The sequence below is a fragment of the Juglans regia genome, chromosome 8, assembly GCF_001411555.2.
Source record: "Juglans regia cultivar Chandler chromosome 8, Walnut 2.0, whole genome shotgun sequence".
Lineage (NCBI taxonomy): Eukaryota > Viridiplantae > Streptophyta > Magnoliopsida > Fagales > Juglandaceae > Juglans > Juglans regia.
In genome coordinates this window covers 5689514-5714430 of record NC_049908.1, presented here as the reverse complement: position 1 = coordinate 5714430, position 24917 = coordinate 5689514, and the positions used below count along the sequence as shown (strand labels likewise).

At 34.3% G+C, this 24917-nt stretch overlaps 2 protein-coding genes across 2 annotated transcripts; one reads left to right on the top strand and one right to left on the bottom strand.

Annotated features, from left to right (window-relative positions):
• The first annotated feature begins 4276 nt into the window (after positions 1-4276).
• LOC109003560 lies at positions 4277-8264 on the top strand. The gene is made up of 7 exons (XM_018981736.2): positions 4277-4399; positions 4491-4753; positions 5116-5203; positions 5386-5549; positions 7214-7241; positions 7426-7534; positions 7885-8264. The coding sequence occupies exons 1-7, from the start codon at positions 4309-4311 to the stop codon at positions 7964-7966; spliced, it is 825 nt and encodes a 274-aa protein (XP_018837281.1). The 5' UTR covers positions 4277-4308; the 3' UTR covers positions 7967-8264.
• A 349-nt stretch (positions 8265-8613) lies between these two features.
• On the bottom strand, positions 8614-20983 carry LOC109003562. Its single transcript, XM_018981737.2, has 23 exons — positions 20781-20983; positions 20562-20640; positions 19737-20345; positions 18549-18739; positions 18342-18413; positions 17941-18075; positions 16297-16415; positions 15907-16212; positions 15512-15599; positions 15305-15410; positions 15112-15225; positions 14405-14568; positions 14152-14272; positions 13720-13944; positions 13446-13636; positions 11584-11751; positions 11362-11467; positions 10973-11110; positions 10337-10498; positions 10055-10255; positions 9646-9840; positions 9476-9547; positions 8614-9242 (listed from the first exon to the last, which is right to left on the bottom strand). Exons 2-23 carry the CDS (start codon positions 20607-20609, stop codon positions 9090-9092), a joined length of 3684 nt encoding a protein of 1227 aa, XP_018837282.1. The 5' UTR covers positions 20610-20640; positions 20781-20983; the 3' UTR covers positions 8614-9089.
• Between the last annotated feature and the right edge of the window lie 3934 nt (positions 20984-24917).

The following is a 24917-nucleotide window of genomic DNA, read 5'->3' as shown; positions in this document are numbered from 1 at the left end:
GATAAAAAGTAATATCACTGCATGTATGCTAGGCAAGCCATAACGTTAATTGTGTGCTTGTAAGTCGTAATAATTAGAGTAATGTTATGTATAAGTTTTAAATAGACAAGTCTCGTGCAAGTCATTTTATAAAAAAAATAGGTTTTACTAATAAAAAATCATTTTTTTAATACTTTTTTAAGGTAGAATTTACTTTTTTACAAAAATTTATGCAAAACTTATCTATTTAAAACTTGTACAAATTATTTCTCAATAGTTAGTTGATACTTATCCTAATTATAGGATACTAGTAAGTATAAGCAATAGAGTCATTCTACTTTAAGATAGTGTGAATGACACTTTTTTCATATTATTGATATAATAATATATTTTTTTTTAATTGGCACCAAGTATTTGGAACAAAATTCCGACAAATTCGTGGCTATGGGCCGTATGGCTGCTGGCACCGTGTGAATGCACACACAAAAAAGCAAGAAGGCCGAGTTTGGAAGTGCAAGCCCATGTCTCAACGACCGAAATCTAAACTCTTCAAACTTTTATATACACCGAGTCAGGGCCCATTAGTGGATACTCTTCCATACGAGTACTGAGCGCATTCGAGTTAGAGGAAAGCCCATTATCTTGTTGAGATAAAAGGGGACCATCTCATCTAGGCCCATCAATAAAACGGCCCTCTCCTCGAACCTCCGGCCGGGGGGAAGAAGGGTAGTGGGACAGTACTGTTGGACCGATATTTAACTGAAGAAAGTGTACCAATGGGCAATGAGTACAAATCTACTTTTTTTTCTTTTTAATCATTTTTACACAATTTTAAATATATTTGTTTTAAAATTTACAAATATTTATTTCCTTAATCATTAAATAAAAAAAATTAAAAAATTAAAAACTCTATTTTCCATAAGCCTTAATACCTCTCAAATTATCCTTAAAATACTCAATCCTATAACGTGACATCAAAATTGTCACTCAATTTTCTCGATATTTTTTTCATTGAAATACGAATATTAATATATCTATAAAATAAAATATAGATATAGTATATAATATTGCTCTTTATTTAATATCTTACTTTTTAAAAATAAAACAGAAAGACACTGATCTGTTACATCTGTAACAGATTCTCTTCCTTTCTGAGTGGGTCCACATTATGAGTTAGCCATGTGATGTGAGTGTCTAGGCTAGCTATTTCCTTTTTTTTTTTTTTTTTTTAGGATAGTTATTTATTTATTTATTTTTTATAAGAAGCTATTTCCTATTTAAACCTTATAAAAGTAGATAAATGATATTGAGTATATAATATTCCTGTACTTTTTTTAAAAAAATAAATAAATATGAGATTTATATTTAAAAAATTAATTTTTAAATGATAGATCTTATTTTTAAAAAATATAAAAAATAAGTGTGCAATATTTGTAGAACTCATAATTTAATCTAACATTACTTTATAAAGTATCTAAACCATCGTGAAATCCATTATTCATTCGTGTTAATCGTGCGGTCTTTTTATTTAAAAAAGAAAAAAGAAAAATAATAATCATGTGGTCGAGTTAGAAAATGACGAAAAGATGACGATTAAAATTTATAACGACGACAATGGATAGAACATAAATCTTGTACAGCTAAGTTCAATAAAACCACTTTCTCGTACATTATGACATGTATTAATAAGGTAAGGATCAATTTGTAATTGCGTTAAGAGTTTTAAAAAGTGTTTAAATAGTCTTAATAATTCTTAATAAGGTAAGGATTAATTTACAGTTACGTTAAGAGTCTTAAAAAGTATTTAAATAGTCTTAAAAATTATTTAATAAAAAAATTAAGTTGTTTGGATTTATATATTAAAGTATTTTTTAATTCTTAAAAAACTAAAAAGTATATTTGAAGAAAAATAACATTTTGATGATTTTCCTTAAATGCTCTTTTTTGGATAATGCATAACGTAATTCGAATTTTAAAATACTATCAATGAATGAAAATATCTATATAACTTTAAGATATTTACAATTTTTAAACTTTTAAAAATATAATCATTATTTTTTTAAAATTAAATAATCATCATTTTTACATCATAAAATACTTTTTAATTTATTTTCAAATAAATATAAAATGTTTAAAACTGTTTTAAATATTTAATTATCAAATAACAAATAATTTTTTAATAATTTAACTTATTATTTAATCTATCAAATATAAATTCTAAAATTATAAATTATATTTTTCACCGTAACCCCAACATACGCTAAAACGCCTCAAAAGAATGGAAACCGAAGGACAACAGGAACAATGGATGCCTTCATCCTTGTAAATAATCAAGTTTGACTTCAATATAAACATCAGAAGCGACTTCTTCATAAAATAAAACGCATGGATGGATGTGGTTGCATTAGCAAATTAAAAGCAACCCTGCTCGTAATATCAATCGCATAGCAAAAAATTGGAAGATCAACTCATAAGACATTTTCACCACCTTTTAGGTCTCAAATTTTGATGTTGCGTAAAAAGTCTTAAAAATTACTTAAATAATTTTAGAAGCTTTTTAATAAAAAAAATTAAATTGTTTGGACGTTACATATTAAATTATTTTTTAATTTTAAATAAGCTAAATAATATATTTGTGGAAAAATATCATTTTCTCAAACGTACTTTTTCAAAAAATACAAAACGCAGTTAGAATTTTAAAAATATTATCAATAGACGAAAATATCTATAAAAATTTTCCATAATTATATTTTTCAAATTTTCAAAAATATGATCATAATTTTTAAAAAAATAAATAATCATTATTTCTATCTCACAAAATATTTTTTTAATAGCTCTGCTACATACAACCGGCTATGAAAAACCGCTGGATAATCTGCTGATGTGTCAGAAAATGAAAGCTTTTTCACCACCGAATCCCCCTAGGAAAAAAAGGATAAAATGCCAATTCCGAAATACTTTTCTTCCACTCTCTTGGCAACTAAACAAGATATGCAAAACATAAATGTAAAACAAGTAGGAAAAATAAAGAGGTAAATGGCTGGAATAGAATGAGAATAAAGTTTTGAACATTTTCGATTCATTGTTCTTCATATGTACGACCACCATGACCTTAGGTAGCTTTATTGCTTTCAATCACAGTGCACAAGAAAGAATAGAGAAGACCCACCAAATCAATGATCCTATATATGGGTGCGATGAGTTTTTTTTTCATCTTTCAAGATGAATTTTCTTTTTCCTAAATCAATAAAAAAGAAATTCACTTTCACAGAGCTCACAGAAAGTTCTCAGGAAGTGATAAGAATCCCATCATTTTTTTAGCAGTTTTGTGAAGAACTGAAGGAATAGAAGAAAAGATGGTAAATGTACTTTAATTTGGCGATGTAGGACGTGGTGTCCCAGCTATTTCCCTGGCTGATTGTAAATATAATTTTTTTTTTAATTTATTTTCAAACAAATGTAACATATTTGAAAATACTTTAAACATATGATTATTAAATAGTAAATAACAATTTAATAGTATAACTTATTACCAAGCCATAAGTCATAAAGCTATAAGTTATACCAATCACAATTCCAAACTTTATCATAAAAAAATTAAATTTGTCTCAACTTACTTCATACTTTTTAATCTAAAAAGTTAAATTTATCTCAACCTCAAAATGTTAACTTCATCTCAATATAACCTACAAAATATTACTATTTATATATCAATTCAACACATCTCAACATCTAAACGCAGCCTTAACCTATACTCTATCATAAGGATGATTGATAATATTTGTCAAGCGACGTACAATCTGGTCAAATGGACTAATTCTAATTTTATCACGGCGCATTTATTTTTATCAAGTTGTAAATATTAATGGATGATATACGTATTATTATTTTTGTAACTATGTTTTAAATTAAGAATATTGATGTAAAATGATTTTATTTTATAAAAATATATCTAATTTAAAACATAATTGTGTAAAAGATTGTAAAAATAGTTAGACGTACATATTATTTTAAAAAAAGAAATATTATTTAAAAAGTTTTACGTTATACTCTATTTACGTGACATAATTTGATTTGTAAAATTTAAATTTTAAATTAAATTATATTATAAAAATAATATATAATATAAAAATCTCTAAATAGAATTATTCTTTTAAAAATTGATCTTAATACATTAATCAGTGATTTTGTTTTATTAAAATAATTAAGCCGACCCCGTCTGTGTAATAGGAGGCAAATTTCAGTTCACGGCACGGCAAGTCGCAACCTAAAACACACGTTTCTAAAGAAGACAAAGGCAGCACGGATAAAAAAAAAAAAAAAAAGCACATGTTACAAACCGATAATCTTCCATTCTGCAAACCTACGATCCCCAATCTCCACGACAAGACTATCGACAGGGTTTCTCCATCCATGGATGGTATGGAACTCATAGTTTACGAAGGAAAAAGGCGTATTTAGGGTTAAGATCTGGCTTGACTTCGTGCCCTTTGAATTGTGTCTTATTCTAGGGCGTATGGAGATCGATGTGGCAGGATCGATATCTTCAGCCATCGGCAGAATCCGAAGAGAGGATTCGGCGGAGAAAGATAAGCTCCGCGTGAAGAGAGAGACCTTGCAGGCCGTGCTCGAGCAGTGCCAGAGAGCTCTCGAATTGCTTAATACTACTAGCGGTGCCGACGACGATATTGATGACGTTGACGGTGCAAATGTCGATGAGGAGCAACGTGGCGAGAATTCGGGATCTCTGCGGGGTAACCGAGAGGCCGATGAGGTATGAAACTTTCCTTATTCGTGTGCGTGCTGTCTGTATTTTAATATGATTAAATTTGTTTTACGAGCTGGGTCATAGTTGTACTAGGCTTAATTTGGTTTATCGTTTTGTTGGAGCATTAATTGGGCTCTGTTTTTCTTTCTAAAAGTGTTTCGAACTCTTTGTGTGATTGATCATTTATCAGGCCTTTGAATCTGGACTGAATTTCTTTATCACGACATAGCTTTCTATAGATTCATATTGGATGCCTCCATTGCAAAGCAAAATCTTTATTTTCTAGAATTGGTCAATCTATTCAAGGAATCAGTTTTTATGTGCTTAGTTCCATATTATAACTCCATATCCATTGCATCATGATGCAGTTGTGCGATCTTCTCAAGTCTAGAGTTGAATGCCCTGACTTCCTCGAAAAGCTAGAGTGTGCAAAGGCTTCAGTTCCACAAAATGCTGGTATGCAAAGATAGCCCCCCCTCCTTTTGACTACTTACCAAATATACTGCAAATGATTCATTGTTCATTTTGAAGTTGAGGCCTCACAAAACTTTTGTTGGACAATAAAAAAAGATAGAACTGATTTTTTTGCCTATTTTCTCTTTATATATTGGATGCTAAAAGAATTTATTGTTCTGTAGGAGAAGAAGGCAGCTCCTGGGACATGGTTAGTGAAAATGATCTTTGGGAAGGTGAAGATATTGATTCAGAACAAGGAGAGTATGTTCTTGTTAGGCAAGAGGATATTGTAGAGGGTATTGCATGCTTCATGGCCGCGTACTTATTGTCCCTAAAACAGACTAAGGTATGCTACATTTCATCAAAATTTGATTCCTTTTCAGATCCAGTTTTCACCATGCAGGTAAATTTGCGTTTTAATTATTTTTTAAGTATCCAACTGGCTTATGAAAAGAAGGCTAATTAATCACCAGTGATGTGTAGCTTTTTCGATCGAGCTGCATTTTATGGTTTAAATTTGTACCTATACGCATTGCTACATTAAAAAGGTTGCTTGAGTGAGGATATCTGGCCATTCCTTGTTTCCAAATGCTTTTTGCATACTTCACTTCGGTGCTCACCCTTTGAGCTCATCTTATATCCTTTCTATTTGTCATTGCTTTTGTTTTGATCTAGAGGAGCACAAATATGCGCAAACGTCTGATTTCATGAGAAAATTAGAGACTTCTTGAGTGATGAGTCATTACCGCCATTAGGTGTTGGCAAGGGTTGGCTCAAGTGGTAAAGGCCTTGGTCTTGGTGGTATGCTTCCTCTAGGTCTAAGGTTCGAATTCTCTTGGGTGCAAACAATTTCTGGGGGCCATCGGACTGGGGGAACTTCCTCTTGAATTACCCGAGTGCACTTGCGGGAGACTACTTACCGAGGGCTTGTGCACACCCGGAATTAGTTGGGACTTTGTTCTTGGACACCTGGAGCAAATAAAAAAAATAGTAAATTGATTAATGGCATTTATTACAGTCTAGAATTACTTTTTGAATGGAAAGACAGCAAGTTGTTGCATGCAATCGTTGTGTGTGGAAAAGAGGTATAGATTAAGACTGACATGCATGTGAATGCTGGACTTTTTATGATTATTTTCTCTCTCTGATGTATAAATCTTTTCAAGTTACTGACTTTTGGCATCTTGTTGGATTGCATTGATGGCTCTACTGCAGACATTAATTTAGTATGCAATGTTGGTGCATTGCTAGTGAGGGCATCACATTGTGCCTGCATGTTAGGGTCTCCTCATCGTGTTTTTAAAGAATATCATACATATGATGCCTTTAGCTGCTTGGAATACTAATTGAGATGGATCCGCTTGTTAGTTATGTATGTGCCCACTTTAACATGTTTTTTACTTCCTAATGGGTTTTCTATTTTACTACTGAGAACAATTTAAGTAGATAAACTCTATTTTTTTTTATAGTTAATTGAAGTAGATAAACTTGGAAGGTAAAAACTTCTACGTAACCTGAAAAATATTATTAATTTGCACTTGGTATCTTCCTATCTTGTCAAAGTTAAGACCCTAAAAATTAAATTGTCACCAAGTGAAATGTCATCGCAGAGAATGCACCTTAAGAATCCATTCTTGGTTTCATGCTAAAACATTTGCAGTCCTTTCCAAGTAGTATATTAGCGTAGCTATGCATTTTTGAAGATGCAGCTGCGCAATATTGTAGATTAAAAGTTGTGGCATTGTATTTCACCATGCCATGTGATTATATAAATGACTTCCTCAAGTTCAATATGCTTTAAATAATATGCATTAAATGGTGTTTTTGTGCATTTGTTGTTTAACCCAGATTAATGCTTGTCTCGCTTTTGTCCAGTCTTAACTATCATAATTTGAATAAAAAGGTCTATGCATGTCCACCATGGGTTATAAAAGGAAGTTTGAAATAAAAAATATTATGTCAGTACTATGTTCAAAGAAATATTTTAATCAATTGGTGTTTATTTTGCAGGATCTGACACCTAACCAACTCCAGGATGGTAAGTTTGATTGCCTTCTTTCTTGAGCTGGAACTTTATCTTTCTTCCCGACATCCTTTGGAAATTTGAAGGAAAAAAATTACTTCAGTTATCGTTCTTTCTGTCACTTCAAATAAGTTGTAACGATTTTTTGTTGTCGGAAATGTGGGAATGGGATTCTGACATCCTCTGAATTCTCCTTTAGCACTTAGCAAGACGTTCTCCGTGAAAAAGAAAAAGGGAAAGCTTCAGAAGGCTTGGGATGGAAGCAAAGTCATTTATAATGTGGCATCTTGGGGTGCAACTGCTATAGGGTAGGTTAAGTTAAATCCCATCTAATCCTTATTTCTATATACCCTGCCTCCATTAGTTGATGTGTTTTGATTATAGTGTGGACTACTAGCATGAAAGGGATTATGTGTCTAATTCCTTTCCAAGCTTCGAGAATGTATACTCCCCGCATCTTGGTTTGATTGTCAATAACGTGCTACATGTTCATTTTCTGTTGTTTAGAATTATTACCTGTCGAGTGTACCGAGCAAAAAAAAAAAAGAATACCTATCTAGCGATCTTCATCTCTCTCCCTCTTTTTTTTTTTTTTTTAAATATGTTGTTCATCATCTTTTTGTTTATTTATTTAGTATTTTGGTCTTTTACTCGACAGGATATACCAGAACCCGGTAATTCTCAGGGTTGCAACTAAAGCCTTCTGGACTTCTTGTCAAGTAATATCAAAGCTTATATGATTTGCCTGGGCTGCATGGAGGAAAGTTCTGGTGCAAGGATTCTCTGTAGCGTTGGTGGTTGTGGTAGCCTGGTGTTCTGCTAGCTGTGACATTACTGTAACAAATCTCGTGGCCACTGATTGATTTTTAATCTTGTAAATATTGTATTCAGGATTTCCAGATTGCAATTCAAATTCATTGGAAAAAAAAAAAAAAAAATTCCATTGTAATGGCTTTAACAGTAAGATTGCTGTAAGTTAGGTTGATGTCGTTGTCAATAGATTTCCATTTCAAAACCACTAGAATTTGGAAAGAAACACCCTAAACTATTGCCTTTTTGTAATCCTGATTAGGCCCTATTTGGATATAAAAACTTTTAACCTATTTCATCTTATCTTATATCTAATCATTATAACTTTTTTTAATTTCCATACAAAATATAATAAACAATTTAATTTTTTCAAATCTCAAAAAAATAATAATATTAAAAAATAATATTTTAATAATATTTTATTGAATTCATCTAAAATCATCTTATCTCATCTCATCTTACTATTCAAATGAATCCTGATATGCTTTCAAAATTAGTGAAAAACAGAATATGTACCAATCCTAAGAATTTTATCTAAATAAAAAATACAAATTGTTAAAATATAAAGCATCAGGAAAGCAAAATGTAATTTTCACATAAATGTGGTAAACAAAGTTGTACAATTGTCACGTGGAACGTGAATGAGACACCATTGTAGCATGTGTAAAAACTAAAACATAGTTCATAAATATTAAGGAAGAAGAAACCACTATACCATATATGGAGATTACATGTCAAAAAAGAAAGTTGAGGATTTAATATGGAAAAAATAAATAGACAAAAAGGGGAGCCCTCAAAACAGAGCAGACTGATGATTCTGGAGCAGCCAAGTTGCTTGCTCCCTCAAATTAGCAAACTCAGCAGGTGTGAGACTCTATACATATGCATCTAGCTGACAAAAACGACTCATCATCCATGTCGTTTTCTGCGGGTCAATTGGGATCATCTACCCAACATCTTGCATCTCCCAGATTACTTGAGTTGTTGAGCCCCTGTGCTTTTTTAATTGATATGTTTCCCTTCTTTGAGTCAGATTTACATACTAACATGGGATTAATAGTAATATGTGTTGTCCTTGTGATTGGGAACATCCTTGCAAAGAATTGAACGGACTTCCATGATAGATCTAGGTGGCTCCAGGTCTTTCTCTTGAACTGTATTTCCAAGTAGCTGCTGCATTTGTGAGGCAAAGGTATCATCCAAAATCTGCAAGGCATTGAAATGCCAAATATGAGAAGAGAAAGTACAGGAAGAATGTAGAATGGAACCAAAAGAAATGGAAAACCTCTGGCTAACTGTCATGACATCACAAACAAAACCGAAACTTTTCGCATTCTAGAAGTAACTTTTTAATAAACTAAGTTACTAGCAAACTCAGGCAGGGACCAGTACTGATGAAGCTAAAATCATTGGTTTGAAGTTGCAATGCTATTACTTACAGTAACTGCAATCCGTGAACCTTTATACCATGACCTATTCTCTTTCCTGTTCTCCAAGAAACTTAGAACATCCTGTGACAGGAAATACAACATAATATGCAGAGAAGATTAGCTTCGAATCTGAATCTGGAATGTAGTCAGTTACTAAGGTACAGGTGCAATGAATTTACCTGCCCCAGCCGGTCCCAGTAACCTCGACAGAGTGAAATGAAAACATGAGTCTCAAAGATGGTATGAAGGTGATTTATTGTATTTGTCAACTGCTCTTTAAGTGGCTGCATTCTACCCCGTACATCGGATTCCACCACAGTCTCCTTTGAATCTTGAAGAATCTTTTTCAGTTTGGTAGCATTCTGTAACTTTGCCTAACACAACAAAAAGAAAGAAGCAAATCAAGCACACTTGACAGAAATCCTTGCCTAATTTAAAAAAGTTCATGCAAATTTCATGATAGAAATAATTTGTTTAGGCCAGAATTTCATCAACTGTTTCATAAGAAATACATTTCATCTCAATTCTACACCATAGCAAATCGCTTAAATCCAAACAAAAAACGTGGAATTTCTGGATGATACCCACATTCTCTGCAAGTTTCTCCACAACTGCTTGCAGATAATTTCTGAATTTGGCTCTCAGCATTACAGTTACTTCGCTAAGACGCTCTCCAGGAACTGAGTTTCCACCATTAGGGATGCAAGAACCCCATGACTTGAACTGAGCTTCTAACTTTGGGCGCAAGATATCGAGCAACCTCTTCATGGAATTCAGTACAATTCCCAGCTGAAAAGCAACACCAGATTCAAACCAAAAGAAATACACTTGGGAAAAGGAACATTACACATTTGAGAAGTTACTACTGACCTCGTCAGGAACAGTATAGGGGCAAACAGAACGTTTGGCAAGTTTCTGAACGTACTTCAGGCCAAATTTCTTGGGTGCCATATGCTCCTTCAACGGTGATAAGACATCTGCATATTGCTTGTCTAAAGCTTCCACTATAGCCTTCTCGATATCGGCAATAGCCTTATGGGGAAAATAGTCCAAAAAACAAAATCCAATAAGTTCAGTGTCTATAATTTTGAGATTTTTTTTAACATATTGAACAACAATACAATCATGCTTTCAACTTCTAGTTCTAGTTCTACGAAAAGGCAACAGGCAAATGGTACCTATACCCCACGCCAAAAAAAAAAGAGAGAGAGAGAGAGAGAAAGAGTCTATACATGCCCTTAACCTTGTTTTCTTTATATAAGTCAATGATCAAGAAGCAAGGCTGAAGGCCGGTTACTGGTGTTTAGACAATGGTCAGCAAAATATAATACATAAAATTAAATTGAAGTTATAACTCAACCAGATCTTATAATTCAGAGAAAACATCACATTAGATTATACAAAGAAAACTTACCTATAAAAAAATTATATAAAGAAAATGATGGTGATATCAGATACCAAATAAGAAAATAAAGATTGAGAGATGAGAAAGACAACTGGACATACATTCTCCAAGCCAAAAACATATTCCGGCCATCGGCATATGATGATCTCATAGTCACTTAATGTTTCTCTCAGTCGGTCATACATGTCATCAACAAAAGGAGTAGTAGAATGTTGGGTCCTCACTCCCGACCATTTTACCTGCAAGTACATAATTGTCAGTCAACCGTTACATGTGGAGATTATAACTTGTCATGTGCAATAAATTTAAGATTGAAGAATTTTCAAAAGAATCAACTCTCAAATTAGGCCTCCAACTGACATATTTCCCCTCCGAAGAAGATACATCAAAATTATTCTAGTTCCATGCAATTTAGCAAAAACACCAAAAAAGATTCGGCAAACATAAGAAAATAATAGCCTGTGGTAATATCACTGTTTAATATATGTACCTTATCTAATTTGCATGACTCAAGCAATGATAACCGTTTATCTTGTATCCACACCAAAATATACAAGTGGAACAATTCTTTTGCATCAACTCCACCTTTGATAGGGCTGCGAAAAAGCATATAATTGTGTTAGAGTGATGCAAAGTAAGAATTACTCTGAGAATAGATGTTTCCCCCTACTCTTTCTGTGCCATAATTATAATGCAGGAGAAATAACAATACCCGATGTTCCAGCTGGCAACATCCCTTTGAAAATCTGCTGTAGCAATAACAAGTTCTGCCACAGGAGGTGAAGGGCCCGTGGGGGGGCAAGCAATGAGGAAAGCACGCAATCTGTTGCAAAGCTCTGTGCTGTAGATGGATGAAGACAGATTTGGAAGGTCTAGAAAACTGCACAAAAGAAATTCAAAATATTAGGGTTCTATTTGTTTGACATGAGCTTCGCAGACAAACCACTAAGTAAGAACCCCAAGTAGATAAGCAATATGAAAATTAAGAACAAGCATGTAATACTATGAACTTAAGGATGATTCCCCAGCCAAGAGGTATTCCCAAATCATATTAATCAACATATCCTACCACATTCAAAACTCTCTACGACATAAAAATAAAAGAGAGCTTAAGGGTCTACTGTATGTATGTATCATATTTGATAAGTAATCGGAGATTTTATCAAGAAACGCAAAAATAGCATAGTGCAAGTACACAAGTAGTATGCGAGGGGCTTATATAATACATTAAATGCAATAAAGTGGATAATGTTTATTTTTAAAATCAGAAGGTAAGAAATGAGGACAATTTATATGTCAAGTTGTTTGCCCTCTTCAATGGAGGTTTCATGTTGCTGATGATCTCAAAATGTTCTAGTTAAGATTTTCAGAATTTTTAATTTTTAATTCAAACCAAACATCTTTAAATACCAAAGATTTTTCTATTTCTCACTAAAAAATCATCTATTAATTTCCCCAAGTCTCCATAAAAAACATAATTTTCAACACAAAAACCCCAAAAAACCAACTCAAAAATCTATTCAAATAACTTTTTAATCCTACCTGCCCACTTCCACAAACCACCATACAAAATACGTCTCAATTTTTTCTTATCTAAACAACTTCTCATCCTACCTAGCCAATTTCACAAAACCTAATACAAAACGCATCTCAAGATTTTTTCAATAATTCTAAAAAATTAAAGAAATTTTCAGTTACCGAACATCACCCTAAAGACAATAAAGGTCAAACTTTCCGACAACTCTAGACAATGAAATATCCCTTTTATTATATTAGCACATGATTGCAAATTAGAGATGTTTTCCTTTCAACCATATGCACTCTTTTATTAGGTTAGGAGATGATGGAGAGGGTAAGATGTGGTGGGTCCCATCTAAAAGAAGGAAGTTTGAGGTCATAATTTTTGTTATGCTTACAGGCACTCCCTTAACTTGGAAAGGTTGTTGGGAGAACACATCTCGTTTGAGGGTGGCCTACAACATTGGAGAAAATCCTTACTATAGATAAGTTGAGAAGGAGGGGAATTTTAGTAATGGATTGGTGTTGAATGTGTATGAAAAGTGGGGGAATAAACTGATCATTTGTTGCTAGGAAATTATGGACCTCAAGACTCCATCATTTTGGTGTTGATTGGGTGGTCCCTCCGAGGGTTGTAGAGTTGTTACCTTGCTGGCATGTTGAAGTTGTCAAAATGTTGTTCATTACAGTGATGAAGCTTCATTTATGGTTCCATTATGCCTCATGGAGTTGTGGTGTGTGTGGAATGAACATAATGCTAGGAATTTTGAAGCTTGTGAGAGAACAGCAGATGATCTTAGGTCTATTAAATCTTTTTGTCTGGATGTAGGCTCAGAATTGTCCTGGTCTTTCCAGCTATCCCCTTTTTATACACACCTCTTTGTTTCCTCACTTTGTATTCCTGGTTGGGTGCTTTCTTTTGTATACACCCTTTGACTTGGGTTGCACCCCCCTTTGCACGTTTGAATAAAATTGACTTTTTTTAAAAAAATAAAATAAAATAAAAGATAGAGAACTATAAATTACTGAGTATTCAGATGACAGCTTGAAACATACCTAGGAAGTATATCTTGATTATGGATCTCAATATCAGTAAAAATCTCATTCCTAATGTTCATGCACAGTGATATCATCTTTTGGTAAGCAGTAGACATAGTAACACTGTCCATCAAACCACCTTCACCGTTGTTGGCAACATATTCATCTGTTTCAGTCAAAAGCCTTCTTGATCTCTTCTTTGCTGCAACCTGGGGAGACACTAACTTCGATTAAAACAGATACATGTACAACTCAATCAAGCATCAGAACAAAAAATGTTTCACTCTCAGACCTGGAAATAATGGCATAACATTGTTTGAGCCTCGGGAGATAGGATGTCATGAAGAAGTGTATATAATTTAACAGCTGGTTCCAGCACAGGTGCTGCAAGCCCAGTTGCAGGCTTGAAAACCTCCATGATACCCGAGGGCAAGGATTCATCAAGTGATTTGTAGTTCTCAAAAACTAATGCGAGTATCTGTTCAATTTGGTCCTTAGTTTCTCCTAAGATTCGATTCTGATGAAACAACCAGAATTTATGCAAATTTGTGTTAGAAGATACCAGAATCCAGCAAAGTACTATAAACAAAAAAATACCAGTATAATACAAAAGCAACTAGAAGAAAGTAAAATGTAACCAATGCAATACAATCACAACAAGAACCATATAAGAACATTACGAAACAATTTTTACATTATTCAAGCTGGAAAGTTAGATTTGCACCTCTTGATGACTCAATGTGTTCTTGCTGTGGCCTTTCATAACAACAGGCATTAACAAGTCATGCACCAATGTGAGACAGTCAGCTGTTGGTGTAGCAACATCCATGACATAAGAAAGGTACCTATTGATATTGCAGATTGAAACATCAACCAACGTAAACAGCCTAAGAAGAAAAACAGGTTCGACAGCTTATTATATTAGACAACCTAGTGATTTCAGTAGCAAGAAGCAATTAGCATTAACATCCAATTACCTCAGCTTGGTGTATACATCAGAAACCCCGTAGTATGAGGCAAACTCTGTTGAGAGCCATTTCCATGGACCGTGCAACAATAGGTTTCTTTGTTGAAAATTCTGAACCTTCATGGCAACCTCTAAAACTAGATCATATGCGACTGTTTCTGCAACAGAGCCACACTGGGACCAAGGAGAAACATATATTATCATTAAGCTATTCATAAGCCATGACATAAAACGAAGAATCCAGGTTCCCACATTTTTTTTTTCTTTTTTGTTTAGTACAGGGGGTGGGCAGTATTTTTAATTAAATGGAATCTTTGAAGTTCTTTTTTTTTCCAAAAAAAAAAAAATCAACAACTTTTAGCATAACAATCTGTAATAATCTTATAAGAGGGTACCCCAATCAGATTCTCTAGATAAAGACGCGACAGAAAAATTGAGACCAATACTACAGCCCCTTGCTAATGCCCCAAATTGTTGCAATAATAGATCAAAAGGTCATATCTAACTATATAAGTAGGATGTCTCACATCCTGATCTTTCAATCGTCTACTATATTGGGAACACAGCGATGATTATAAATCATATAAAAATCATTTAAGAATTTGGGGTGCATCAGATAAACAAATCTCACTATTATTGAAATATGAAACTACTGCTTATAAGTAACTCTTGATGTGGCTAATACATCTGAAGATAATCCAGTATAGAGTCACTAACCTTTGGATGACTATTATCATCTGAACTAGTTGAGTAGTTTATATACAGCTGTATCTTGCCAACAACTTCATGTTCTGGCTCACAATAAACAGACCACCAGCGTAGCCTGTCAGCCTGCGGTCAACTTTAATATCAGCATTCTACCAGAACAAAATCTATGCTTAAAGCTAATTGAAGGGCCAAGAAATATTACTGGATCATCAGCAATAGTAGCCACTTGAACAAGGACACGGCCAAACTGCTTCCCCTTGGAATCTTGGATTTCAAGTAGTAGGTCATCTCCTATACTATCTGGAAAGCTGTAGGGTTGTGTGTCATTTTCAAGCAACCTTTTGTTTTGATAAGTATATTCTCAAGTAAATTTAGAAATACATAGAAGAAATATGGGAAGAGAACATACAAGACATGGGTATCACCGGATCCAGGTTGCATTCGAATTGCATCATCATCAGGTGAACTTTTCAGCCTTAACAGACAAGAGTATGTTTCTGATGACATTTGCAAGTGAAGAGGAAAAACCTTTAAGCTTAGGATTGAGAACAAAAAGAACAGAGAATTGACCAGGTAAAATATTGTATGGTGCTATGAGTATAAGATCTGAACATCACAGTCATCGCAGCTCCAATCGCAAATGGCTTGCAGCAATTTGGAGATGCAGAGCAAAATTGTCATTGATCTTGTTTAGTCCAGCCAGATGGGGGAAATCAGAGCATGCAATTTTTTGTATGGTCCTACGTTCTTACATTGTGGTTTCTTAACATTGATATGCCAATATGGTTTGCAACTTTTGTGTACCTTGCACAGCTTCATATGACGAGGGGCTGTTGCGTAGGGTAGTTACACCATTTTTGAGGAGTCCAGACACCTGTTTTATATACCGTGTACTGGCATGCACATATGCCAAGCTCTGACGTGAAAATGAGCCATTTGCAGGAAGACGTGGCGCGACACGAATCTTTCTTACAGCTTGCCATCCAGAAGTGATTGTTGACTGCAAACTAGAACAGTGACATTGAAGGGACTCCAGTCTGATTGCTGGTGGCCTAAAAGACGAGATACTACAGCCAGTAGGTGGGTCCAAGGCCATTTTCACTTTACGCACTGCACAATCAGTATGATGTTAAGATAGTCCCCTTACTAAGCACTTGAACAATGAGAATGCCAGAGCTTAGGTTAAAAATCTACCTTGCACCCTCATCTTGCCAATAATTTTCTTAGGCTTTGGAGCAACCCCCTCACTGACAAGCTCTGAAGTGTGCTTCACTAATAGTTCATCTTCTGATTGTAATAGCACTTTCCGTAATCTGCAAATATATTATATTATAATAAGCATAAAACATCCAAAAGAACCAAGAAAATGTTGTATGTAAGGAGGAATCCACGCATAAAGTTTTCCCAATCTGCATAACATCAAGGATCTTTCAATGGGAAGGAAAAAGCAAATATAGTACTGATGTGTGAGATGCAACAAATATATTTGTTATTGCTTCACCCAATAGCATATTTTATTGGGTGAAGCAGCTAAATATTAGCTTTATTGAATTCCCAAAACCTTGAAGTACAAATTCTAACTTCTGTGAGTTATAGTTCTTAATTTGAAAACCTTATCCACCTATTGGCTATAAAATACAGAGACTTCTATGGACTATTCCTACATTAATTTACTTCTAGAGTGACTTAAATTTTTAACCTGCCGCTTATCAGAAATGAATCTCAATTGCCAGATAGTTTTCAATCTGGCTAAAGCAAGACATTAGCTAATTAGAATAGGACAGCACCTTTTGCCTACTTACTGCAATCCGGTGATTTCAAATATGTACTTTCTGAAGGACAGAGTATTGACTTATAACATAAGAATGATCTAGACAGGCTTTGTTGCATTTCTGAGGAGTAAATAACAAATTCCCAACTATGTTTAGCTAGTTAATGCAAAAACTTCATTAAAAGTGCAGAGAGGTGCAACCTAAGTGCATGGCAAGTATTCAAAAATAATAACTATTCCAGATTAATCATATCTAGTAATGTTTTTATACTAATGGAATTGTGTAAACCTAAAAATAGCTGGCCACAAGCAAGTAGTGGTTAAGATTTTGAGATACGTTATATTACTAATCCGCCAATAAGAAAATGCAATTAACTTGGTGCAATTAGATGCAAGAAAAACCATGATGCAGAAGACGGCTGGAGCCAATTAACTTCGTGCATAAGAATGAACAGAAATTCCAAATATAGTTCCTTATGTGATGAAACTGCAAAGCAAGATTCTTTTTGTTTGCCAGAAACATATAGGATATGGCTTATCACATATAATTAAGATATAATTTTCCATCTCCTCTCTATCACATAAATTCCTCCAGCATCTTATGGGTATGTATGGTTATGAAAAATTGATAATTTTTTTTAAATACATTGTTTTTGGGTTTTGGGAAAGAGAGAAAATTTTGACTTTAAAATAATTTTTGTATTGGAGTTTGTGAAAGTGGATAGGTAGAGTTGAAAAGTTGTTTGAAGATAATTTTTTAAAAGAGTATTTTTGTTTTTGAGTTTGTAAAAGTAGTTGCATTGATTTTTGTGTTTGGGTATTGGATGAAAATTTGAAATATATATATTTTTTTAGATTTAAAGATGTGGTTTGATTTGAAAAAAGAATGGAAAAATTATGTGTAATCAAACAAGGCCTATGCCTTCTGATTTCACAATCTCTCTGTATTTCCCTAAGCATTACTTCCACTTCCAAAACCACAAGATAGAACAACGTTAAAAAAAGAAAAAAGCAGCATGAATCTATAGCATTATAGATGGACAACAGGACGAAGAGGTTGAACCCACCCAAAAGCATCACGTAATAGAGCACATTCACTTTCCAAGAACATCGGAGCTTCCATGCACTCCATTGCCCATGCATGAAGACAAAGTCGCACGCATGCATCATACGCAATCACAGCATGCCATGGTCCTAGAGCACTGGATTTGATTTACAAATCAAATAAGAACAATAATGAAACAATTGATTTACCACCAAAAGAGTTTTGCTACTTGCAAGCCTAGTCTGTTAATATACTGCTTGTTATGGGACCCATTATAGTTATAAAAAGGTTAAACATCAATACCTTTTTTTTTTATCATTGTGGGACCCACTTAAGTAGCGTGTTAAGTGTGTGAAAAAGCAGGCTTGCAAATAGTTTTTTCCCACCAAAATTATCTATAATTGCAGTGTTGGATAGACATACCTTGCATGAAATGTTGGGAGGCGAGCTGGATATAAACCTGAAGGTGCACCTTCTTCAGAAGTGGCTGTAGTTCTATTGAAACATAACATAAAAAAATGATTATATTTTCCAAATTTATGACAAAAACTCGAGTGTTCATGTGTTAAACAGCAGAAAGTGTAATACGCATATGACTTAAAAAAATAACCCAATGAGGATCACACAAACCTTACAAATTTCTCAGGATTCCTATTTCCAGAATTGTTCTCCGGCTTAGCACTGGATATGGTTTTTAATGAATTTCGATCATTTTTGGTTGATACTGGACTTCTCTCAGTACCTTGATTAATTTCTTGAGCAGAACCACAAATAGGTGGTGCACTGGGAACATCATCATCATCATCGGAGAACTTTTCATTCTGCAGGTTTCTCGATCAAAGACAATAAATAAGATTCACTTGACGGTAAGAATGCATGCCAAACATGCCAAGAAAAAATATTAACAAGATAATTTCCATATATCATAGTAGTGCTAATAAAGGAAACAATTAAACTTCCGAACTTTCTCATCCCAGTTCATGGGAGTAACATTCCAGCATAAATTTATGTCATAATATAGAAAACCTTGGAAATACACGAGTCATTGATAGGTAAATATGGTACAAATATTAATATAGTAAAAGAGGGTAAATTGCTTTGTGGTCCACCCCGGCATTGCTTGAAAGACTCAAAAGCAAGACCTCACTAGACAAACTCAACAATCCCCCCCCGGCTGACCAGCAAATCAAACTGGTAGTCATACAGTACCCTAAATTAATATTGCTTGCATGGAAAATCAGCAGGCGTCATCAGACCATCAGCCCTGGTTATCTTCACTGGTTTACAATAGTCAAAAGGCACAATCCAGGTACACAAAATGTAAGAAAATCAATTTTAAACAATGTCAGAAAATTATTTTTGATCAATGGAGAAAGAGCTCTAGCTCAAATACCCGTCAAATTCCTTGGCCATCCAAAAAAAAAAAAAAACACCCAACTGTAGTACTAGGTGTTTGGAAAACAAGCAGATCATTCGGTAATTTTGAATATGCCTGAAATTACTGAAATTGCTGCAAGATTATATCTATTTCTACATTAATATTTGATGCTGACAAAGACAACTTATGGGAGAAAAGGTTCCAATGAACTTTTGCAGTTATAGTTCTCAATCCTGAAGTGAAGTCTTGGGTGCCACAATGCGCACTGAGAGTGCTCAATGTTTCAACACATAAAGGAATACATTGGGCTGCTATTCTCAGAATTTAGGCAAAATCCACATGTTAGATATAATCCAACGCAAAAGAAAAAGAAAATTGATAAGTAATTGAAACCAATCGCAAAAGAAAAGGCTGAAAAGTACACTTGAATTGTTACAAACCTTTCTGGTTGCACTTTCCACATTCACCCGTGATGGCACGCTTGAAGCATATCCCTCAGAAACGTAAGCTCTAGTGTGAGGCACAGCACCATTGACACTTCCCACTTGGGTAGTTGAAAATTCCGAGCTAGCAGCAGAATCCGATGACTCATCCTCTGTATAGCCATACTTCCCAACCGGGTACCTCCCATTTCCTCTCATTCTCTCCGCCACATGCCCATTTCTCCCTACCACTGTTTCCATTGACGAACTGACATCAGAGTACATATAATCAGTAGCATAGTGCGGCGGCCTCTGCTCTGGGTTCCCGTATCTATGAGCAGTAGTACCACTGGGAACCCTTTCGTCTTGTGGCGACGATTCAAGGGAATATCGGCTCTCATAAACCTCCTCCTCTGAACCAGTGCTCATATCATTGTCAGAATTAGACTCGCTCTCGTCTACATCACCCAGTATAGCTGTAGACACCGGAACGGCATTTGAGGGCAAATGTCCGCTTCTAAACTTTGCTGGAGGGGGCAGTCCAAATCCCCTGCCGCCACCAATGCGAATGTTGGTAATGGGATCTATCCGAGGTCTCAGATTGGAGTTGGAGAATGGGACTTCTTTCTGATGAGAAACGTAGGCCAGAAATTTGAAGTTTTTTTTTTTTAATTGTGACTTTGGAAAAATAAATGATACAACCAACTAAAGCATGCCCAGATCACAACACAGAATGAAGACGCAAAACTTACTAAGAAGACTAAAGAGAAGCATTCACAGAAAAGGGAAAAGAGAAAAGAGAAAAAAGAAAAAAGAAAGTGGGAATTGAGTAGTGAAGCTGACCTCTGTAACCCATTGACGCCCATTTTTATCAAGACCCTCCGTGAACATGATTGCTAAGACTCTGTCTTCGTCACCTCACCTGCGCCCAAAATCAAATCTTAACTACCTTTTACACCCAACAAAAGATAAATTTAAAAAAATAAAAAAAACAAGACTAAACAAAGAACTCAGATGCGACAAGTACGGAGATTACAGTCCTCAAAACAACGAGGAACTCACATAAGAATCGAACTTATCGGTTGGAGCTCAACAAAGAGTAATGTCAAGAGAAAGAAAAAGATTTTAACAAGAGGGTGCGAGATTTGAGAAATCGAAATGGTTTTGTTGCTTGGCCCAAAAGCTTTCCTTGCTCGGCTGTGAGAGAAAGTCACACAAAGCTCTCTGCAAATCTAGGTGGATTGTGTCTCACTCCATTTTAGTTTCCTCGTTTGTTTTGTTTTATTTTTGTAGTACTCGTTTTATTTTTGGGGGTGGATTCCACGTTACCAAATTCAAATTATAATCTCACTAGGATGTTGGACCCAGAAGATTTTCCCATCTAAAACCCCGTCGTATTACCCACGAAATCACTAAAACGTCGCCGTTCGTTCAGAAAAATAAAGAAAAAGAAACGGAAATTCCTAAACAAAGGGCCGGAAAGGCCAAAAAAAAAAAAGTAACGGGTAGTTGACGTGCAAATAGAAGCTCCGTTCCGTTCTATTCATTTAAAAAAGGTAGAAACAAGTCGAACGTTGCAAGTGGGGACACCTTTTTACTAAATTCCCGCCTACACGACACTCGAAAATAGAAAAACCTCAACAGTCACATGAATAGGTCCCACTTGGCCCATACTTCTCTTGCTGGTCGTTGTTTGTTTGTTTGTTACACCTATCTGCCTAAATTGCTAAGCTCACTCAGCAGACAGACACGTAATTTTATTTCATGACACGATTGACAGCCGACAATCATTTCATATTCTTAATAATTATATATATTATAAGAGCAAGGACTTTTTAATTTGAAAACATTTGATTTGAACATTCCATCCACAGCTATTATTTTTCACTTTTTTTTATTATTATTTTTGTGTTGCTCCAACATCTTGATCTAAGATAAAACAATACATGTTTAGAGATCGGGTAATCATACACTTATAACTATTTTTATAATATTTTAATAAAAAATAGTGTTATTTAGGCTTATTTTATTTTTACATATGAGATTAAATGAATTGAGATAAAAGTTAAAAGTTAAATAAAATGTTAGTAAAATATATTTCTTTAATATTAATTTTATTTAAAAATTAAAAAAAAATTAAATTGTTTATTTTATTTTGTGAGAAAATTTAAAAAAATTGTAATGATTAGATGATATGAGATGAAAAATTTTGTGAAAATAAACGAGACCTTAAAAATTTTTACTCCACATGTAATTTACATAACATAATTTCATTTATAAAATTAAAAATTAAAAATTTATTTTTTAAATCAAATTATATCACGTAGATTGTGAGTGGTATAAAGACAGATTTTTAAATAAAATTATTTTTCAATAAAATAAAATTATTTTTATAAATTATTTTACAAAAATACCCCTAATTTCAAACAGAACTGTGTATCATTTTTCTTAGATTAGATAAATACTTGAATTATGCTAATTCAATATCATAAATATTGAAAGATTATAATTTAGAATCTTTAGATTATAACAAAATATTTGTATAACGTTCGCATTTTACTGTTAAAACTTTGATAAGGACAGCGCTCTCTTTTCGAATTGGCCGGCGGACTTGTCATATATGCAGTCAGCCACGGTAACTCAGCTAAGTAATTGTCAAACTATAAAACAAGTAGGGGGAAGAAAAATGCTGGTTGCACCCGGGACGGGGGACACGCCGCGTACCCGGTTCCAACTCAGCATAATTGAAACGGTGCGTTTGCACCTTAAGTCAAACGGTGCGTTTGGACCTTAGTCTGTTTCAGGCTTAATGCTTTCTAAATCGAGTATACAACCCGCAATCGGACACCTTAGGTCTGAAGACGAACCCTAAAACACCCATGGAATCGCACGAAGAAATACGGTCTTCAGCTCGCACTACACCCATGAAATCGCACGAAGAACCCCAATCTTCAGCTTGCACTATAAACAGCTCCAAGCTTGCGGCGTGCTCCATTTCCCCACAAAGTTACGATGGGGGGGCACAAACTTCTCCTCAAACAATTTTGCCCACCAATGTGCTGCCAGACGAAACACGAAGGGAGTCACAGGTATCGGGTTTCTCTTGAACTAGATGGGTGTTCTCATTCTCTTGAATCCTCGATCTCATGGGTGTTCTCAAAATCACCCAATCGGTATGGGTTTAGTTTTGAATTTGTGGAAACCCTAACCGTAATTGGGAGATTTCGATTAGTCTCATTTATTCGAAATAGCATTTCATTTTTCTAGAAATATTGAATGTGCACATGATTATTTCTATTTTGAGAATCTGGAAACCCTAACCCTAACCCTAACCGTAAATTATATATTTGGAAACTCTCACTTATTCGAAATAACATTTGTTTTAGATTCAAAATTGCAACTAATTTATTTGATTTAGACAATATCAAATACATTTATAAGGAAATTGCACCCGGTTTATTTGATTTGGTAGTGTTTCTTCAGCCCATAACATCTCTCTCTGTTTTAATATAGTCATTAATATTCTTAAATCTGTAGGCATTAATATTGCTCCAATTTCCGGCATTAATATAGTCTTAAAGAGAAATTTGCATATATGCACGTACAAATATAGCTCTGTTTCATGTTGATAATTTCATCATTGTCATAAAAAAGAATTGGTTTTTTTTGGTATTATAATTTGAAGAATGATATTAACATTGCTATGACTATAATTTCTATTTCCTTCCCTGGTTTTGAAGCCATTAGTAAAATTGGAGATATGATTATGCTAATTTAATGCGAGAATCCCGATAATTGTTATGCATTTGAGTGTTCAACTGATACCAACTGGTCAAATTGCTTTACTAGAAGAAGGTTCATAGCTATGTCTTAGAAGCATGGAAATAGGACAGTGTGCGTTCAAATAAAAGAAAATACCCAAGAAAATGATTATGGCATATGCTGCTGATGTCCCTGACTCGAGGGCTGTTCATTCTTCAAGTGAAACCAGTATCTTCAAGTTGTCTCTGTATAAAAGAGGGACTCCTTTTATTAATGACTTGAACTTTTTTGTCTGTGTTTGCCCTTTTGTCAAGTGAAACTAGTATAATGCAGTAGGTAAAACAGACGTAGATTAATAACATTAATACTAACCTAATTGAGTACTATCATATTAATAATGCTTGGCCTTGAATTTAACTATAATGCAGTAGGTATAAACATACGTATATTTTACACCATTTCAATTTAACTATCATGTTTGTCTCAATTAGATTAAATTTAAGAATATCTCATCATTCACCACGGACTCTTCTTCATATTTTGGTGAACAAACTCTGTGTCGACCATTATGCTTCTGTGAAGTTGAAGCCCAATTGAGATACTCATCTACTGCAAAAAATCCAGGACGACCCTTCTTAGGGTGTCCTAAGTACAACACGAAGGTAACTACATTCATGTTCAATAAAATTTGTTAATATTATGTGCATCTAAGAAGTTTTGAAAAGATGTTTAAAATGATTAGGGATTACCATATTGTAAGTATTTCAAATGGGTAGAGGCGGATGAAGTAAGAAACTACGATCTTGGAGAAACTCATTATCAACTGTTAAGAACCAAGAAAGAGCTGGAGAAGATACTCGACGAGATCGAAAAGAGCAAGCTTGACCTCCGTAAGAGAGCGGATGAGATTGAGATGAGAGAGATGCTGCTATCGAATAGAAATGATGACGTTGTGAACAAAGAGTTGGCACTTGTTGTTCGCGAAGCTAAAATAAGACGTTCATGCAAATTACTTCGGGTGTATTGGGCTGCCGCATTTGTTGTAGCATGTTACTTGGCTTGCAAATAAGTTACTTAGGATTAGTGATGGAAGTTAGTTCCTATGTATATATTCTTTGTTTATATGTTGGTTGGTGATGTTAGAACTTAGTCTGATGCAATAGTCTAATTCTATTTTATGTTAATGACTTGTGGAAGTAGCTACTTGTATCTGTGTAAGGGAATTTCATTCAGGAAGTACTTGCATTTTGGAAGGGAATTTAATTTTGACTTATGCAATTCGTGTAGTTTTTGTCATTATTATTGGAGCAAGTTGAATTAACAATCTGATCCCTGTTTGCGTAATATTGCACCATGTTGTTGGCCTTTTTTTTTTTTTTTTTTCTTGACAATCATTTTGTAAACAATTTCTTTATTTTTATAATACTTTTTTAGTCT

What these genes read in the sequence shown, in the direction of transcription:
- LOC109003560 (XM_018981736.2), top strand. Translation starts at nt 4,309, where the DNA reads ATGTTACAAACCGATAATCTTCCATTCTGCAAACCTACGATCCCCAAT. An exon ending in GGTTTCTCCATCCATGGATG is followed by an intron (nt 4,400 to 4,490) that starts GTATGGAACTCA and finishes GTCTTATTCTAG; the next exon opens with GGCGTATGGAGATCGATGTG. An exon ending in TGGGGTGCAACTGCTATAGG is followed by an intron (nt 7,535 to 7,884) that starts GTAGGTTAAGTT and finishes TTTACTCGACAG; the next exon opens with GATATACCAGAACCCGGTAA.
- LOC109003562 (XM_018981737.2), bottom strand. Translation starts at nt 20,609, where the DNA reads ATGTTCACGGAGGGTCTTGATAAAAATGGGCGTCAATGGGTTACAGAG. An exon ending in ACACATTGAGTCATCAAGAG is followed by an intron (nt 13,945 to 14,151) that starts GTGCAAATCTAA and finishes TTGTTTCATCAG; the next exon opens with AATCGAATCTTAGGAGAAAC. An exon ending in AATCAAGATATACTTCCTAG is followed by an intron (nt 11,752 to 13,445) that starts GTATGTTTCAAG and finishes TCTTTTGTGCAG; the next exon opens with TTTTCTAGACCTTCCAAATC.